This window comes from Panthera uncia, chromosome B1, assembly GCF_023721935.1.
Source record: "Panthera uncia isolate 11264 chromosome B1, Puncia_PCG_1.0, whole genome shotgun sequence".
In the NCBI taxonomy this organism is placed as follows: domain Eukaryota; kingdom Metazoa; phylum Chordata; class Mammalia; order Carnivora; family Felidae; genus Panthera; species Panthera uncia.
In genome coordinates this window covers 71,262,930-71,282,581 of record NC_064811.1, presented here as the reverse complement: position 1 = coordinate 71,282,581, position 19,652 = coordinate 71,262,930, and the positions used below count along the sequence as shown (strand labels likewise).

At 40.6% G+C, this 19,652-nt stretch overlaps 2 protein-coding genes across 2 annotated transcripts in view; both read right to left on the bottom strand.

Annotated features, from left to right (window-relative positions):
- HERC6 (HECT and RLD domain containing E3 ubiquitin protein ligase family member 6) overlaps nucleotides 1–10,928 on the bottom strand; it is a 61,714-nt gene extending 50,786 nt beyond the window's left edge. Inside the window, exons 1-5 of the mRNA XM_049630863.1 lie at nucleotides 10,540–10,928; nucleotides 7,722–7,881; nucleotides 5,860–5,936; nucleotides 2,548–2,775; nucleotides 1,114–1,208 (exon numbers count right to left, since the gene is read on the bottom strand). Coding sequence (XP_049486820.1) covers nucleotides 1,114–1,208; nucleotides 2,548–2,775; nucleotides 5,860–5,936; nucleotides 7,722–7,881; nucleotides 10,540–10,738 — 759 coding nt within the window. The 5' untranslated portion in view covers nucleotides 10,739–10,928. The remainder of the gene's footprint in view (nucleotides 1–1,113; nucleotides 1,209–2,547; nucleotides 2,776–5,859; nucleotides 5,937–7,721; nucleotides 7,882–10,539) is intronic.
- An 822-nt stretch (nucleotides 10,929–11,750) lies between these two features.
- Nucleotides 11,751–12,243, bottom strand: LOC125922921 (60S ribosomal protein L27a-like). Its single transcript, XM_049630867.1, has one exon. The coding sequence runs from the start codon at nucleotides 12,232–12,234 to the stop codon at nucleotides 11,920–11,922; it is 315 nt and encodes a 104-aa protein (XP_049486824.1). The 5' UTR covers nucleotides 12,235–12,243; the 3' UTR covers nucleotides 11,751–11,919.
- Between the last annotated feature and the right edge of the window lie 7,409 nt (nucleotides 12,244–19,652).

Sequence of the window (19,652 nt, the reverse complement as noted above, 5' to 3'; positions counted from 1 at the left end):
TCTGGAGGCTCAACCAACTGAGCCACACAGGTGCAACCAAAGATGGCTCTTGATTAAAACAACTCTAGCTTTCTCCTGTCCACTAAGAATAATATAATCCAAACACGCTTTTAAACAAATAATACCGGGGCACCTGGGTGGCTCAGTTGGTTAAGCGTCTGACTTCGGCTCAGGTCGTGATCCCATGGTTTGTGAGTTAGAGCCCCACATCGGGCTCTCTGCTGTCAGCACAGAGCCTGCTTCGGATCCTCTGTCCCCGTCTCTCTCTGCTCCTCCCTCGCTCACGCTCTCCCTCTCTCTCTCAAAAATAAACATTAAAAAAGTTAAAACAGGGAGCCTGGGTGGCTCAGTTGGTTGAGCGTCCGACTTTGGCTCAGGCCATGATCTCGCGGTCTGTGGGTTCGAGCCCTGCATCGGGCTCTGTGTTGACAGCTCAGAGCCTGGAGCCTGTTTCAGATTCTGTGTCTCCCTCTTTCTCTGACCCTCCCCTGTTCATGCTCTCTCTCTCTCTCTGTCTCAAAAATAAATAAATGTTAAAAAAATTTTTTTTAAAGTTAAAACAAGTAATACAAATTATTTTAGGTATTTAGTTTTTAAATAATCATTTCAACCACACAAATAGTTTTCAAGTCTATTCCTTATGGCTATGGAGAGAATCCACCCCCTTGGAATATACTATTTGGCCAGTATAACAAGAGGAAGCAAACATTTACAAAGCAGGCTCATAATTTTGCCAAGCAAGAAATGGAACAAAGTAGGTTCTAGTCTATAATTTGGGTTATTGAAATCTGTAAAAATTACTTCATCTCTTCTATAATAATTTTCACCTGTAGAACTACATTATGAATGAATCATTGCTAAAAGGATTCTCTCCTATATTAATCCAACTCAGCGGGTATCTAAAAATATTTCCTAAAGCTGAAGTTAGCTTTTGTTAGAGGATCTTGAAACTTTCATGGTTTATATTTGGCTAATTTCTCCTCTTTAGATATTTGTACATTGAATGGATATAGTTGAGATACTGATACGCATATGGCTTTTAACAACAGCCAATACCTATACCTTGTGGTAACATTTCTCATTTGCCAAAAATAGCAAAACATTTTAGATTACCTGGGTAAGCACTGCAGTGTGCTCATGACCACAGCTGATATAAACCACACCGAGAGTTTTCAGCGCACTAACTGAACGAGGCTTGTAGCTTTGCACTGTTGAAAGAAAGTACAATGTCTAGAGTCTAAGAAACAGCCTCAGAATCCATGAGTTTTTACATCTTTTAATATTTTTATCATCTTGTAATTAGTTAACATAATTTTTAAAATGAACACTCAGAAGTATTATAAAATAGAGGGAAAGCCCTGCTTTGGAAAAGAAAGAAAAGCAGTCCTTTAGCATTTATTTCTGGAAAATTTGATCTTCTATAACACCTAACACTATTCTCCTACAAAGCTAAGTTTTAAGACCTTTATTCCCAGTAATATTGCCATTATGTTATATTCATTTCTGTCACATGGTAGGTGTTCTGCAAATATGCAATAATAATTGAGAAAATAAGACTTATTTCATGTTGGCAGAGTTAAATGAAACGAGATGTAAGTACTGGAACTTAACAGGCACCAACTATGTTAGCTGAATGTAAAGAACTGAACAGAGGAGGAAAGGGTTCATGGGGAAGACTTCACAGTGAGTTTAAGGGTTGCCAGGAACTGGTTTTTCTCCAGCTAGCATCTTCTAATCCAGTGATTCTAAAACTTGACTGCACATTGGAATAACCTGTGGAATCTTTAACAATGACCGATGCCTGGTTTCCATCCCCAGACATTCTGATTTACTTGGTATAGGGTCTAACTTGGACACTGCAACTTGTTTGGAGGGGGTGGGCACTGGGATTTTTCAATGCTCTTGCAGTAGAAAAAATAAGGGGCTTTGGAAGATGTCCGTGTCCTTTCCCCAGAGGCTGTGAATATGTTAGGTTATACTGCAAAGAGGAGTTAAGGAAGCAGATGGAATTAAAGTTGCTAAACTGTTGACCTTAAAATAGGGAGGTTAGCCTGGATTATCTGTGTGGGCCCAATGTAATTACAAATTCCTCCTTTGACTGAGGAAGAGGGAGGTAGGAGAGTCACTGTCAGAGTGACTTGAGGAAGACTTAACCAGCCATTGCTGGCTTTGAAGAAGGGGGCTATGAGTCAAGGAATGTAAATGAACTCTAGAGGGGGAAAAAAGCAAGAAAATAATGCAAGGTCCATCCCCACCCCACACCTGGTTGTCCCAAAGCCGCTGACACTTTTTTTTAGCCCACTGAGACCTGCATAAGACTTCTGACTACCAGAACTATAAGATAAGAAATCTATGTTGTTTCAAGCCACAAGTTTCTGGTAATATATTATAGTGGCAATCAAAAGTTAAGATGGCATCCCAGGTGATTCTAATATACTCCAGAGCCTGGGAATCACTGCTCTAATCATTGAGAGTACCCTTTGCAGAGCTGGTCTTCCAACTGGAAAGAAAGAATGATTTACTGCAAGAACAAGATTATCTTGTTACCTGGAACATTACTCCCGAAGAAGGCCAGCTGCCCTGCATTGTTGCTTCCCCAGCCAAATGAAGTCCCAGAGAGAGACAGGGCAAAGCTGTGGGCCCCGCCTGCAGCCACCTGAGCCAGGGGGATGCCATCCAGGGACCTCACCCTCTGTGGGCTGGCTTGGGAGGGGAGCTTTTTCCCCAGGCCCAGCTGCCCATGGCTGTTACTTCCCCATGAAAACACTTGGCCATCTACAAAAATAAAGAAGAGAAATTCAAAATTGTAAAAATATTGGAATACCAAATTCGAGTAGAAACTACCACCCTAATTCTAAAGATCTTTAATACTTAAATAGGGACAAAAGAGGTTAGAGTATTCTTACTAAAGGCAAGGAAGATGGTCAAGAACACCTTCAAAAGTCCCTTCCAACAACATCCACTCCTCTTCTCCCTCCCAGTCAAGGGCAACTGTGTTCTTTCAGTTGCTCAGACTAGAAATCTTGGGAGTCCTGCTCATCTCCTTTCTTTCTTTTACACCCTTCTACCTAGCAAATCCTAAAGTCTCTATCTTTAAAATGTATCTGGAATCTGACCACTTCTCACCTCCCCACTGTTACCACCTTAGCCACCAAGCCACCATCACTTTTCTCCTGGAAGATTACAATAACACCTCACTGGGCTCCCAGAATCCATGTTTGTCTTTTCTCCAAAGGGTAGCCAGAGTGGTCTTTTAAAAAAATAAGTCAGACTGAACCCTTTAGGGATTTTCTGTCTCACTCAATAAAAGGACAATTCTCACCACAGCTCACAAGCGCCAGGTCACCAGGATTCCCCATGACACATCTCAGACTTCATTTCCCCCTTGCTCATACCTTTCCAGAGCCCCTGCTGTTCCCTGTTGAGTATGCCACAACCTCATGGCCTTTACATCTGGATCATTCCTTTGGATCATGGCCTTAGCATCTTGTCTCCCTCCTCCCCTTCTTTTGGTGTCTGCTCACCTTGTAAGAAATAGCTTCCGTGACATCCTTTATAAAAGAGAAAGACCCCTTTCCTCCACTTGAGTACTTGCTCCCATTCCCTTACCTGGCCTCATTTTTTTCCCCCACACCCTTGTCTCTGTTATATGACATAATTATTTGTCTATGTGTTTAAGGCTCACTTCCCCTACATACCCCCATAATATAAACTCCATGAAAGCACAGTCTTAGGTTTGTTCACTGCTATATCCTCTTTGCTGGAAACATTATAGGCACTTAACAAACATTTGTGGAATGACTGGATGGGAGAAAACAACCAACAACATTTTATGTTGAATTTGACCAGAGGTGGATAATTTACATGAGGTCAAAAGTCAAGATCTTCTAATGTTTCATTGTCTACCCAGGAAACTGCCAAGGTGTCTCAGATGTTTATGTTATTACATCTAATTTTTTCTTTTTTAAACTCTTCTAAAGCTAGTTCTACCACTGAAAAGTATTTCTGAGGGCACAATGCAGAATGTCAAACCCACATTTAAGGTCTATGAGAACTCACAGTTCACCATAGCAAATGTACTGGGTACCCAGGCTTCACACAACCTTCACAATCCAGACCAATGTAAAGACAAATCAATACCCTGAGGAAATAATTCAAACTATTTAAATAATTAAGAAGAAGAAAAGTATGGAAGGAAAAGAGACTAATATTTATTGTACCCCTACTATCTGCTTTGGACTGTGCAGGATATATTGTATGTCTTGTTTCACTGAATCTTCTGAACAGCCTGTAAGGTAGACATCAGCACTCCTACAGATGAGAAAATCGAGAGTCAAGTTAAATAACTTGCCCTAGATCAAATAGCTGGAAATGGCAGGAAGGAATTATACAATAGCCACAGGATTATAGTACGGTCTCATGGCCTGTGTGGTCCAATGGTTAAGTTCAAATCTCACTATCTGTTAGTGTGTGACCTTAGGCAAATTGCTGAAAGTCTGAGTCCAAATTTCTTCATTTCTAAAATGAGAATACAAATAATGCCCAGATTCAGTGTTTGTTAAGTGACTGAATGAGATTATACATGTAAAGCATTTCACAAAATAGCTGGTGCGACAGAAGGCAACCAGGAAATAAACGTTGGCTGTTCATAGCCCTTGTGGCACAGCTGCAATTATGCATAAGTTATCACCTGAAGGACATACAAATGTTAAATGTCTCTTGAAGGCAATCAGAATATGCCACCCCAAAATATGTCATTTTGGCATAAGGGTTATCTTGAGCTGAAGGCAATTGAGAATCAATCTATGCAGGAAAAGTTCTCTGCCCCTCCTCTTATCCACCCAAAAGCAATGTATATATTTCCCTTTGTGAAGGTGTCCTTTCCTGCACCAGGGATGGGCAGTGACTCATCACCAGAGATGGAAAGTCTGCATCAACATGAGTCTTCATAAATAACCCTTAATAAAATAACTCTTATCTTCCATTATTTCCACATATTTCCAAGTCACTTCCCTACAATTAATCATCCTGCAAAGCCCAAATCTTTCCTTTGTTAAAATGGTATATAAGTCCCCAAGTCTAATGACTTCTTGAGTTTCACTTCTTTTTTGTGAACTTCCATGCATGAAAATATTAATAAAACTCGTGCCTTTTGTCTTGTTAATCTGTCTTTTGTCACATAAATTTGCAGGCTACCAGGTGCTAAACTTAAGAGGCTGGAAGAAAAGTTTTTCCTCTGCAACACTCTCCATTGAAAAATTTTGAATGATGATGGGCAAAGGATGGGGGATGTTAGTAGAAAAAATATAGTCATGATTTTGATACTTAACTTTTCTTTCTTTTCTTTTTAGGTAGGTAAAATCCAGCACAGAGCCCAACGTGGGGCTTGAGCTCACAACCCTGAGATCAAGACCTGTGCTGAGGTCGAGTCAGATTCTTAACTGACTGAGCCACCCAGCCACCACATTGACATTTTGACTTTTCTTTCTTTGATCTAAGTCAAAAAAACAAATAGGCCTTAGTGTATTTGAGTCTGCCGGTGTATACAGCCATTCAGCACAAAGGGCAAAGTTCTGGAAATAAAACCACTACTAAATTCTGAGAGAGTCAGATCAGGTCATGAGAACAGAGATGACCCTTTATAGCATCGATATGAATGAGTCACTATTTAGAGTATAATAAGAACAAAGACAATTGAAAAAACAATGAAGAACAATAGAGCTTATGAAATCTAAAAAGTTAAAAACTTCTAAATGCATTAAAATTAGTCCCACTGCATTAAAAATCAACAGGTATCATTCATATTAAAAACAAATTACTTTGTAATGATACTTAGAAGATCCAAAAAGCCATTTTTACCTTCTGATAATGCCAGAGAGTGGTAGTTTCCACAGGAAACTTGTATAATTTTTATACCAGTCAGAGTTTTTATCTTCCTGTAGTAAAAATGATACAAAAATCTATTAATCCTTCTTTAGAGTGGCTCAACAAGTGAACTACAGATATGTAAAATGATCCCAGGTAATACATTTGGTTTAGGGAAATAGCTTTCTTTTCTTTTTTTATGAGTTGGGCTACTTTAATGTTTTTTTACAATAGAATAGTTCTCTTGATGACTGCAGATATATAGGGCTGTTTGGTAATAATCAGAAACACCACAGTAATGGTGGTTTTCCTGATTGGTGTATAATCTTTAGAAATTATAAAGAATTACTTGCTTAAAACTGCTGTCAAACCAACATTCAACATTCATGCGTTCATCATTTTCAGGATTGTTGGCAACCTGGGCATATTTTCCCTAGAAATAATTTATTTTCTTACATTTCTGTAGTACCTTTAAGCCAAAGCCCTCTAAGTGTTTTTAACATGACATCAACAAGCATAAAGGTACAGAGCAGAATCTAAACAGTTATAATACACAAGTGATTTTTATTGGACTTTTAATGCAGTATATAATGTACTAACTTTTATTCTATATTTATTGCCTTAAAAGAAAAATAAATTTCTTCATGCACATATGACACAGGGCTTTAAAATTTATAGAACACTGTTATTTACATCACCTGATTTAAGCCCTATTTGATAAATAAATCACTAGGTTGAATCCTATTACATTGCCATTTTTGTGGATCAAAAAGGTAACTACCAGCAATTTCATATGGTTGCATCTAGTAGTGGTCAGAGTTCTAGTTTGCTCTAGGGAATCATGTTATAGGTATCATGTTGTAGAACTAGACTCAAACCTTCGTCTTTTCATTCAAAGTTCAATGCTTGTTCTCCAAAGCCACAGCACTCATACAATTCAAAACCAGAAGAGGTAACGAAAAGTAACCTCCTAGTATTAAAAATCATGCTTTTTAAAATTCTTACACATGTAATTCATGAATGTACAATTCAGACTGCTTGTCATATCATTTGTCCTAGGAAGCTGTTTATGAGGATATGATTCCTCCCCCTTATCCCATCATCTTACTACTTTTCCATAAGTAAAAGTTTCCTCTTCTGGTTTGGATCCAGTGATAGGGGGCATGCAAATTAACTGACAACTGACAATAACTGAAAGGAGAAAAGACAAAATTTATTTATATGTACAGATGGGAGCTGCCAGTAATGGAAAATTTGTGGAATCACCATATATATATATATATATATATATATATATATATATATCAGTATAGCAAAAAGGAGGTTTTCAAGGCTTCAGCAGGAGAGTATGGAAGGTTTCATAGGGTTTTTTTTGTGTTGTTTGGGCAGTCTGTCTTCACAGCATCTGAATTCATAAGAAACTCCCTCCAAGCTGTGAATGGCAGCTGTTTTTTTCAAGGAGTCTTTGCTTTAGTCAGAAGGGAATTTCCAATAAGATTTCTTTCTGCATCTTCTGTTCAATGTTTTTACTTTAAAGTAATCTTTATATTTTATTTTTATTTATAGGTTATGTTTATTTTATATTTATTTATTTACCAAGTGGGTCCCCTCGGTTATTTCCAATATATGAGATTAAGATCAAGGAGTCACATGTTCTCATTTTACCCTGCCCTTCTTCATAGGACTCTAATTAAATAATAATTGGGGTTAGGAGTTTTTTCTCTCACTACACTATAATCATTGAGGTTAGGGACTTTGCCATAGTATCTTTGTACCCTGACATCTTGCATGGTGCCTAGCACATGAAACTCAAAAATACTGAATGAATGAATGAATGAATGAATGGAAATACTTACTGAGGTATAAGATTTATTTCCTTAAATTCTCCAATTCCCAGCTGCCCTTCAGAACCAGCTCCCCATGCGAAGACCCTTCCTTTGTAACAGACAGCAAGGGAGTGTTCCTTTCCACAGCTCACCAGTTCAACACGTAGAGTTTCCAATGCCTGAATTGGTTCTTCAGGAACAAAAACAAAATAAAACTTCTCAGAAAGATCACTCAGATTTCTCATCTTTTCCAATGGACTTTTAAATCATGCCCTGACATCCACACTAAAGTTTGAAGGAAAAAAGCTCAATGTGTATTACGCTGTCTGTATGGGAATATGGTTACTATTTAAAAGGATGAGCTTCAGGGGCACCCCGGTGACTCAAGTCAGTTGACTTTTGATTTTGGCTCAGATCATGATCCCAGTGTCATGAGATTGAGCCCCATGTCAGGCTTTGCGCTGAGCATGGAGCCTGCTTGGGATTCTCTCTCCCTCTGACCCCTTCTCTCGCTTTCAGTATAGAATAGCATAGCATAGACTAGAATAGGATGAGCTTCATGGAGAAAGGGAACTTGTAGGAACTACGATGCTTGACTTAACATTTCTCTATAAGGATAGTAGCAAAACAAAAGGAGACAGAGGGAAGATGGGATTGCCTCCACTCTCCTCTTCTGACTTTCCTAGCCCTGAACAGTGAGAATAGTGAATTCCTTGCTCAGGAGGAAATGGGCAGGGAGCCTGCCTCATGAATGTGAGAGGCAGAAGCCAGATCCTCTCACAAAGAATGCAGTAGGAGCACCTGGCTGGCTCAGTCTGTAGAGCTTGTGACTCTCGATCTCAGGGTTGTAGGTTGGAGCCCCACATCAAGCCCCAGTCAATCTAAGCTTTTTCCAAAGTGTTTGTTTCTGAATTATTAGAGGTTTTGAGTTAAATATATCACATTTATTTTGAGGTAAAGAGAGAAAGAGAGAGAAGGGGAGGGGAAGAGAGACAGGGAGAGAGAGAGAATCCCAAGAAGGCTCCATGATGCCAGCACAGAGTCCTGATTTGGGGCTTGATCTTACGAACTGTGATATCATGATGTGTGTCGAAATCAAGAGTTGGATACTTAACTAACTGAGCCACCCAGGAGCCTTTAGTTTTCTTTTTTTAAACCTGTGTGATCTTATCCTTTTCAATTATTTAGTTTCAAACCATGGGGCAATAAAAAAAATGTCCCAAAGATTCATACACTCATGAAGGCTGAAACTGGTACCACATTCCTAGACAACAATTTGGCATCAAGTATTATGTTGCCCCTCATTTCCACCTAAAAGGGATTGGGATATGCCATCCCAAAATATTCCACTTGAGCAATTTTTGGAGTTGAAGGCAACTGAAAATCAAGAGAAGCAGGAAGAATTCTCTGCCCTCCCCTCATCCACCTAAAAGCAGAGCATAAAATTTCCTTGTAAAGATGTACCCCCTCTTCCATACTAGGAAGAGAAGAGTAACTCTTATCATTAGAGTTGGCACTAAGATGAGTCTGTATAGACAGCTCTTACCAAAATAACCCTTTTCTTTCATTAATCTCTCTCATACATTTCCTAGTCACTTCCCCACAACTGATCATCCTTCAAAGTCCAAAACCCCTTTTCTTTGCTAAAATGGCATATAAGTCCCTGAATCTAATCACTTCTTGAGTTTCCCTTCTTTTCTGTGAACTCCTGTGCACATAAAATATTAATAAAATTGTATGCTTTTTCTCATGTTAATCTGTCTTTATCAGCTTAGTTCGTAGGCCTTCAGAACAAGAACTAATAGGGTAGAGAAGTTTTTCCTCCCAGACACAACACTTGGGATTATTCTAGGTAAGTAATCAGAAATATGGTCAAATAATGGCAATCATAGTATTATTTATAAAAACCCCTAATGAGAAAAAAAAAACAAAAACCTAATTTCTAACAAAGAAAAATAATTAAATTGCACTGTTAAAGCCTAGAATGTTATGCAATAATTTAAAATGTATTTTCCAAAAGTACACAATAAGGGGGACCTGGGTGGCTCAGTTGAGCCACCAACTCTGGATTTCAGCTCAGCCCATGATCTCAGGGTTGGTGAGATGGAGCCCCGCGTGGGGCTCTGTGCTGATGACTCTGCTTGGGATTCTCTCTCCTCTCTCTCTCTCTCTCTCTTCCCCTCCCCCACTCGAGCTGTCTCTCTCAAAATAAATAAACATTAAAAAAAAATCATAATAAAAGGGCAATGTTCATGATATGTTTCATAAGAGCGCAATTTACAGAGCTGCATAATACTGTGTATACAAAACTATATAATGACATGCTTTTATAAAATTAAATGTATGATAGAAAAAAGTGAAAAAAGAAATGCATCAAAATATTAGTAGTTGTCTTTGGGTATAGGAATTATAGGCAATTTCTTTTCCTGTGTTATAATGATCAGTAATGGTAAAAATGCTATTATGTATTTTATTTAAAAAAAAAAAAAAAAAGACGCCGTGGGCTAGTTCTGAGAGTTAGAGGTGTTCCGCCCATAAACCAGTTTGGAAAGTCGTTCTGATCAGCCCAGATAGATTCGCTCAGGCAAGGACTAGTATGGAAAGGCTTAGTGGGAAGTACCACGTCTCTTTTTAAAGGAACGCGGTCCCGTTAGTTTCGCTGTCAGTTTCGCTTTGAAGATGAACTGGAAACCGAAAACAACCGCGCATCTGGAAAACGAAACTGACGAAGTTGCGCGCGAAGGTGTGGAGCAACGTTTCCCCGCCTCTGGAGGCCCAGGGGACCCGGGACTCCCAGCAGCATCCCCTGCCTGGCCCCGCGCCCCGCACCTTTGCCCCGGGCACTTACTTGGCTGCTCCTCGCGCTGCAAGCCTCTCCGCCCCAGCTGGCCCCGGCTGTTGTCCCCGCATGAGTGCACAGCGCCGTCGCTCAGCAGCAGCAGCGAGTGGCGCTCCCCGCTGGCGGCCTGCCGAAGCTCGGGACTGCCCCGGGCCGCAGGCCTCCGGCGCAGAGGTCCTTTGGAGCTGGCGCCCCAGCACAGGTACATCCCGCTCCCGCGCCCGGCCTCCAGTGGCTGTGCGTTAAGCCTGGACCGGCTTGCCAAGGTTAGTGACAGGCTGTGTGCTGATTTGCCGGACACCTGGAGGCTAGGAGGAACAGCCCGAGTCTGATAACATCAGGGAGTCCGACTCCCCACCCCAGAGCAGCACCGCCCTGGCACCCTTAGTCATCGAGCACCCTGGCCAATGGCTTTTGTGGATCAAACGTGACCCTCGAGTGCTGAGGAGCAGAGAGGGACTCCAGAGGAAGAGCTTCTGGATTTACTTACATACTAGCTAAGTCATTTATGAGCTGTGTGATTTTGGGCAAGTTGCCTAAGGAATCCGTGCCTCAGCTACCACGGCAATGAGAATGTGGAGAGTAATACAGCAAATCTAATGTTAGGGTAATTTAACAGATAATACATAATGTTAGAATAATGCCTAGGATGCTTAATAAAAGCATCTGAAGCATTTCCTAAGCTGTTTTTGGCACTGGTAATGCAAAATCCTCATGGTACTAACATTCTGTTTATAAACAGGTAAATAGTATAATGTCAAGTGACAACATGAAGAAATATAACAGTAAAGTAATAGTGGGGTCAGAAGGAAGTTGTATTTTTTAAATACTTATTTCTTTATTAAGGTCTATTTATTTTGAAAGAGAGAGACTGCATGAGTGGGGGAGGGGCGGCGGGGAGAGAGAATCCCAGGCAGGTTCTGCACTGCCAGTATGGAGCCTGACTAGGGATTCGGAGGGCCTGAAGTGACAACCATGAGATCGTGACCTGAGCCGAAATCAAGAGTCAGAAGCTTAACCAGCTGAGCCACCCAGGCGTCCCGGGAACTTGTATTTTTTGATAAGATTTCAGAGAACACTTCTCTGATGAAGTGACATTTGAGTAGGGAGCTTAGGGGACATGGGACATGAGGGAATGAATCATGTTCATATCTAATGGCAGAGGGTGAAGGAGAGCAGTTGGAAGGTTTTTTTGTTTTTTGGTTTTTTTTTTTAAGAAAAGCAGTTGTTAGTATTTAATGAACCTCTCTCCATGTGACTTCAGGCTACCAGGACACAGGCTCCCCCCACGCCTTTAATCTCCTCAGCTCTTCTACTGAAGAATTTGGCCTTCACGATGACAGGCTGTTTAGGGAGCTTTCCCTTTCCCAATACTTTGTAGTAGCCCGATCACACCACATCAATGATAGGAGCAGCTCCAGTCTTGTTTTTGGCAGCATTTACCCGTGTCTGCTCACTGACCAAGGTCCACAGTTTATCAAGGTTAACAGTTGGATAGAAGCTCTGGTTCCTTTTTAAGTGGTAATGCCTCACACCAACTTTTCCAAAGTGACTTGGATGATATTTGTCAAAGTTGATCCTGTGGTGATGCATGCTGCCAGCATTATCCCGGCCTCCTGGGTGCTTCCAGTGCTTGCCGATGCGGCCGTGGCCATGGCTCACGTGGCCCCAAAGTTTCCGGGTCTTTCTCAGTCTGGATGGCATGTCAGCAGCCTAGAAGAAAGAGCACAGTTGGAAGGTCTTGAAGAGAGAAGTGACATGATCTGACTTTAGTTTTAAAAGATTCCTTCTGACTGCCATGTAGAATATAATAGAACAAAAATGGAAGCAGAAAAGCCAGTTAGGAGAGGCTGCTGTAGGAGGCCAGGTTGGAAGGATGCCCTTGGGACTAAGGCAGTACCCTAGAAGGAAGGAGAGAAGAAATGAACACATTCAAGATGTTTTGAAAGAGTCCACAGATTTGCTGATGGGTTGGAAGAAGGAGGAGAGAAAAAAAGAAAGGGATGAGGATTATTCCAAGGTTGGCCTGAACAGCTGGGTGAATGGTAGTTCCCTTTCTTGGCATGGGGAAGCCTGAGTGAGGCTTCACTTTGGGGCTGGTGGGTCAGGAGTCCAGTCTGGTATTAACTGTGGGATGCTTGATATATAAGGAGGCAATAGGATTAACTGTTTTGGAGTTGTGCAGAGGAGTCAGGGTGGAGTCATAAAATTGAGAGTCTCAGTGTAGAAAGGATACTTAAAGCCAGATGGGGGATTGAGATCACTCAGTGGGAGGTGAATGTGGCTAGCCTATAACAGAGGACGGATCCTAGAAGGAAGACCAGGAAGGGTGGCATGTACCAAGCAGGTGACGAACAAGGGAATGATCATCTTTGACAATTGCTTGTTGAGCAAGATATGGATTGAGTATTGATCTTTAGGTTTGGCAAAATAGAGGTCGTTGGTGACTCTGACAATGTTAGCCATCATTGGCATTACTGTTTTATTTTTATTTTTACTTTTTTAAGTTTATGTATTTATTTTGACAGTGAGAGAGAGGGAGTGCATAATACATGTACAAGCAGGGAAGGGGGGCGGTGGTGGCGGTGGAGGAGTTAGAGAGTGAGGGAGAGAGAATCCCAGGCAGGCTCCAAGCTGTCAGTGAGGAACCTGACTTGGGACTTGAATGCATGAACCGTGAGATTATCACCTGAGCTGAAGTTATTGAGCCACCCAGGCACCTACCCTGAATGTATTTCTTAAAAAAACAATCATCTGGAGAGCTAACATGTAAATGTATTGTGTCCCCATCACCTAGCACAGTGTCTGCCACATAAAAAGAACTCAATAAAAGTTAGTGAGATAAGTAAATACAATGCAACTTAAACCGATCATACTATTGCTTGAGAAAGAGATAACTAGATAACTCTCAGTTCATCTGTGCTCATGCACTTGAAAATGGTAGCTCCATTTATTGAATATTTACCATGTGTTGGCTATTTTATTTGTTTATTTATTTTTAAAGTTTATTTATTTATTTTGAGAGATAGAGTGAGCAGGGGAAGGGCACAGAGAAAGGAAGAGAGAATCCCAAGCAGGCTCCACACTGTCAGCGCAGAGCCCGACACAGGGCACAAATTCACCAATGGTGAGATCATGTCCTGAGCCCAAATCAAGAGTCAAACGCTTAACTGACTGAGCCACTCAGGCGCTCTATGTGTTGGCTATTTTATGTAAAATACCTACTTTAGTTCTTTCATCAGTTTTTCTCAGTTAAGAATCTTTTGGTTGCAAGTGACAGAAAATATGACCTAAGCTCATTGAAGCAAAAGAAATTTACTGTAGATTGCATTATGCTTATTCAAAAATATTTGATTTGCCTCTCTGCCCTATGGCATCAAGCTTGAGCATGTGAATGTGTTCTGGCCAATGACATGCAAGCATGGAGTGTCTTCTGGGCAGATGGTTTAAGGGCCAACAATTATTTACCTACTCTCTTTTCCCTCTATTACAACTGTTGATTTTCCAGATCGAGATTAGCTTCATCATCCTGGGTCCCAGATTAGAAACCATAACCTAGCAGAGTTACAGGTAATCTTTGTAGCATAAGTGAAAAATCAGTGTTCATTGTTGTAAGTCCCTGAGTTTTTGGAAGGTACTTGTTATTGCACAGATTGCCTAACTTAGAGTTTTCTGACATTCACATACTGAAAAGTCCAATCAGCATGGCTGATTTCAGGAAAGACTGTCAACAAGGACTTAATGTCAGGGAAACTGGCTGGCATGTGACTTTTGATCTCGGGGTTGTGAGTTCAAGCCCCACACTGGGTGTAAGATTACTTAAAAATAAGATCCTAAAAAGAAAACAAGTGCTTAATGTCCTAATGATTCCATTTCTCTGTACCTCTTCACCCTATCTCCTGCTATGAGGACTTTGTCTTCCGGCTCCTTTGAGATAGCAAGAGAGTTTTGACAACTCTAATCTTTATTTATTTATTTATTTTTAACCATACACCACATTTATTTTTCCAAAGAACTTCCAAACTCCCTCCTTGCTACAAAATAACAAACAAAAACATTAATAATATAGAGGTAGGAGTAATTTTTGAGGTTAAATTGTCATCTTAGTAGGCATCAAACCCTAGCTGAATTGCCTTGTGTGTAATAAAAGATATTCTTATGCCCTGAAATAGATCATGAGATACTTGGGTGACAAACAGCCTTTTAATTTCAATGACACCTAGAGCCTCCCAGGATCTACTCTCCATTCTCTGCCTTCTCTTATTTCCATGTTTCGGTTTTGTACTGAAAAGCAGCCACTTCTACATCCTTGATCAGACACTAACAGCAGACCAGACATGGTAACTATAGTTCTCTCCCTCCCGACAACTCTAATCTTTATATCCAACTCTCTGCTTCACAGCCTTGGAGAATGTGGTGTTTAGGTGTGATGCTCTCACATGTCTCCCCCTGAGCCAATCAAGGCTGCCAGGAGATCGAGTCAGTCAGTCACTTGGCAGATTTGTTGGCCACATGGGGGTGGAACCTCACCCAAGCAGTTGGTCTGAGAGTGAGGAGTAGGCAGATTCCAAAATGAAAGCTGGGCATGTTGCTGGAAGAAGTGGGGAATGGACGCTAAGGAGATAAGCAACAAGTATTTTCCGTATTGTGTATCAATCATGTAAAATAGATATTATTATTCTCATTTGTGGGTAAGGAATCAGGCTCAATGTTTTGGTAACTTTGGCATGTGAGTGACAGGATATTAACATTGGTCAATTTGGCTAGAAAGCCTATTTAATTTCCACTATAACACACTCTTCAAGGTCTCTGATCTCGCCTCTTGTGCCCCCCTCAGGTTGATGGCACATCCTCACAACCATTCCACCTAGACAACTCCCGATTCATCTCATATTCCCTCCCCACTGCAAAATCCTTCCTGAACCAATTAGTTGCTGAAGGATGGATGTGGGCTCAGATCAGCAACATTTCATTTTCTACCCATTTTCTACCTCCACCACTCCTACCCTTCCTCAGCTCTTTTGCAATGATCTCTCACATGTCTGTATCTCTAATATCTGGCATCTCTAATTGATCTTATATATTCTCCTAAGAGTTATATGCAGAAAACACAGGTCTGATCATATTACTTAGCTTTTTAAATAGGCCTATTGCTACAGAAAAATAAGTACAAAATCCTTTGTGTATAATTTACGGCCCTGTGTAATCTGCTTGTGACTGACCTTTCCAGCTGCATCTCACCAACAGTTACAGGCATCACACCCTCATATACCCACCCATACACAGGGACTATTTTCACAATGAACAGCCTGCCTTTTCCAATTGCCTACTTTCTTTTTTCCAATTCCATGCCTTTGTTCATAATATATCTTCTGTCTAGAATTTCCTTTTCCCCCCTTATGGGGAAAATTTTTGAAAATATGTGCATCTGATAGGCCTTTTCTATGGAGTCTTTCTTGGACTCCATAATATCAGTTACTCCTCTTTCTAGGCTCCTACAACAAATGATGCCCTTAGTATACACACACTCCCCAACTTGAAATTAATTTCGCTCCATATGGTTATATTATTCCATCTTTGCCCAACCAACTCTGTGAAAGACCTTAACATCTTTGTAGCCTCACCAAAGCCTAGCAAAGTGTCTGTTATATAATATATGTGAAATATAGTGCCTGGCACTTAAAAGGCACTCAGTGACTATCAGCTGAATTAAGTAAAATCCGTGGTTAATAGATTTCATCTTTACTGAGTACACAAAACATAATAATTGTCACTCACATTAGTATTTACATTTTGCAAAATCCTTCCAGCTGTTTTACCTCATGTGTCCTCAGAAGCACAGAGTGGGTAGGCATGGGAAGGAACACTGTTCCTATGTCACAGATGAAGAATTTAGGCTCAGAGATGTGAAAGTGATTTGTTTCAAATTACAGATAAGTGAGTGGAATAGCCCAAGATTTTTCTTTCCACCATATCATTGTGTCTAATGAGCTTCCCTTTCTGAGAGAACACCCAGGTGAAAAAACAGAAAAACAATATAAATTGACTGTCATCATATGTTTAAAATCAATCTTTGAAGATAATTTATACCTAACCTTTCCTACCAATAACCTATTTTTCTTTTTTCCTAACAGCGATTTCTGGAAGACAGGAGAATTGAGAGAAGCAAAAGAAAATAGCATTCCCTAACTACCTACCACATGCCAGTTTCCCTCACAGTAGATATACCCATGTAAGTTTTGCAACCGCCCCATAAGGTCCATATATGTCCTTGCATACAGATAATAACCCAAGCCTCAGGAAATTTTAGTGATTTGCCCAAGATAAATAGTAAGAAAAATGGGAGACCCCAGATTCAAATCATACTTCCTTTCTCCACTGCCTTTCTACCAAACAGCACTTACTCAAAGTGAGGTGAGAAGGATGTTACAAAGAGAATGAGAGAATGAACCTTCAAAAGGTCCTTACAAGCAAACGGGACTGAGGAAAGACAATAAACCAGTCAGGAGGGGTGAAAACAGCCCTGACGTCAATCCCTGAGGATCAGAAAGAAGGACACCTGAGAAGGGTCACTGCAATTCCATTGCTTTCCTCTGCCATCCTCTTCCTAGGCTCATTTCTGCTTTAACCTTGATGCTTCTGAGTCCAGTGTCCATCCTCTGTGCTGCTTAGCTAGGACAGCCCTTAGACTGGACAAATGGAAAATCTAACCCATTCTATACATCAGCTCCGTTTGTGATTACACTCCAGCTGCCACCCCAGTTACTGACAGGTAGCTCCCTGGCAGATGTCAAGTGGACAAGACAATTAGGACAGCTGGTACAAGTCAGTGGGAGAAAAAACTGACTTACCTATCAGAATGGCTCACATGAACAAGACAAGAAATAACAGGTGTTGGTGAAGAGGTGGAGAAAGGGAAACCCTCTTACACTCTTGGTGGGAATGCAAACTGGTGCAGGCACCGTGCACAACACTATGGAGTTTCCTCAAAAAGTTAAAAATAGAACTACCTTATAACCCAGCAATTTCCCTGCTAGGTATTTCCCCAAAGAATACAAAAATACTAATTCAAAGGGACACACGCACCCCTATGTTCACAGCATTATCTACAGTAGCCAAAGTATGGAAACAGCCTAAGTGTCCATTGCCTGATGAAATGAATAAGGAAGATGTGTATATATATGCAAGGGAATATTTCTCAGCCATAAAAAAGAATGAAATCTTGCCATTTGCAATGACATGGATGGAGCTAGAGAGTATTACGCTAAGTGAAATAAGAGAAAGACAAATACCATATGATTTCACTTATGTATGGAATTTAAGAAACAAAATAAAGGGAAAATGAGAGATAAAGAGAGAGGCAAACCAAGAAATAGGCTCTTAACTATAGACAACAAATTGATGGTTACCAAAGGGGAGGTGGGCATGAGGAATGGGTGAAATAGGTGATGAGGGTTAAAGATGTCCACTTGTGATGAGCACTGGGTGTTGTATAGAATTGTTGAATCATTATATTATACACGTGAAAATAGTATTACACTATGTTAACTAACTGGAATTTAAATAAAAACTTAAAAAAAAAAAACCCAAAATAAAAAAACCGACCTCCACAAACCCTGATGTTTCAACCTTACACAGTTTTTTTTTTTTTAAGTTTATTTATTTATTTTGAGAGAGAGAGCTTGTGCATGAGTGGAGAGGGGCAAAGAGAGAGAATTCCAAGCAGGCTCTGTACTGCCAGCATGGAGCCTGATGCAGGGCTTGAACTCACGAACTGAACCATGAGATCATTACCTGGGCTGAAGTCAAGAGTCAGAGGCTTAACTGACTGAGCCACCCAGGCAACCCTGTCTGCTTATAGATAAGAAATGGTAGTTTTGACTTCTAACTCTAGATGGCAGTATTAGTCAACTTGATCTCTTTATTTTTTCTTAAAACAAAATTTTTTTAACATTTATTCATTTTTGAAAGACAGAGAGAGCGCGAATGGGAGAGGGGCAGAGAGAGAGGGAGACACAGAATCTGAAGCAGGCTCCAGTCTCCAAGCTGTCAGCACAGAGCCCAACGCGGGGCTCAAACTCATAGACTGTTGAGATCATGACCTGAGCTGAAGTCGGCCACTTAACCCTCTGAGCTACCCAGGCGCCCCTCTTTATTTTTTAATGGTAGCAACCATTTTTCATGGCTGGCTGACTTATGGTTGACATCTCTTCTCTATAGGTAGTCTTACAATTATTTACAAGGATTTTAATGATTTTCTTTCCCATGCTCATTGGAAGATATTAGTATTTAAATTACTTAGAAAAAAAAAAACAAAATGCTGTACTCACATGTTATATTATTACTGTAATTGTCATAACACATTGCATTGTAATGTTAACAATCTCAGAACACCAGAATATAGTCCTGAACTGGGAAGAAAGAGGAAAAGTGCCTCTGAATCCTAGAAATGGTTACCACTCAAGCCAGGGGCTTCAAAACATGTTAGCCAATAATAAATTGAGGGCTGCCTGAAATTTGTATATGAAACACTGTTTCACTTAATTTGTTAACCTGTGTGAACTAGTGCAGCTTTACCTGTAAATTAGGATTATTTTCATCTGAATATAAAAAAGCTGTCAAATAATAATAGTTTAAATACAGAGTAATGGTTTAAATACAAGTTTATTTCTCTCACACATAAAAAGCGCTGAGGTAAGGGGTGCTTGGGTGGCTCAGTCAGTTGAGCGACTGACTCTTGATTTTGGCTCAGGTCATGATCCCAGTGTTGTGGGATCAAGCCCTGCCTTGGGCTCCCCAATGGGCATGGAGCCTGCTTGGGATTAGCTCTCTCTTCCTCTGGCTCTCCTCCCCGCCCCATAGGTATGCAGTCAGGAGCTCATCTGACAGCTCCATTATTTTCCAGAAACTCATGCACCTTCTATCTGCTTCATTAGAGAACCGAATTTACACTTCACGTTCCAAGATGACTGCCGGGGTTGTAGCTGTCACAGCTGTATTCTAAGCAACTTAAAAGGAGGAATGAGGTTGCTTCCCCAAGTCCCATACCACATTTCTGCATGCATCTGATTTACCAAAACTTCACCTGGCTGTAGTAGTAGCATGAGATGCTGTAAAATGTA

Excerpts from the sequence above, each read along its gene's own strand:
- LOC125922921 (XM_049630867.1), bottom strand. The coding sequence starts at position 12,234 with ATGCCATCCAGACTGAGAAAGACCCGGAAACTTTGGGGCCACGTGAGC.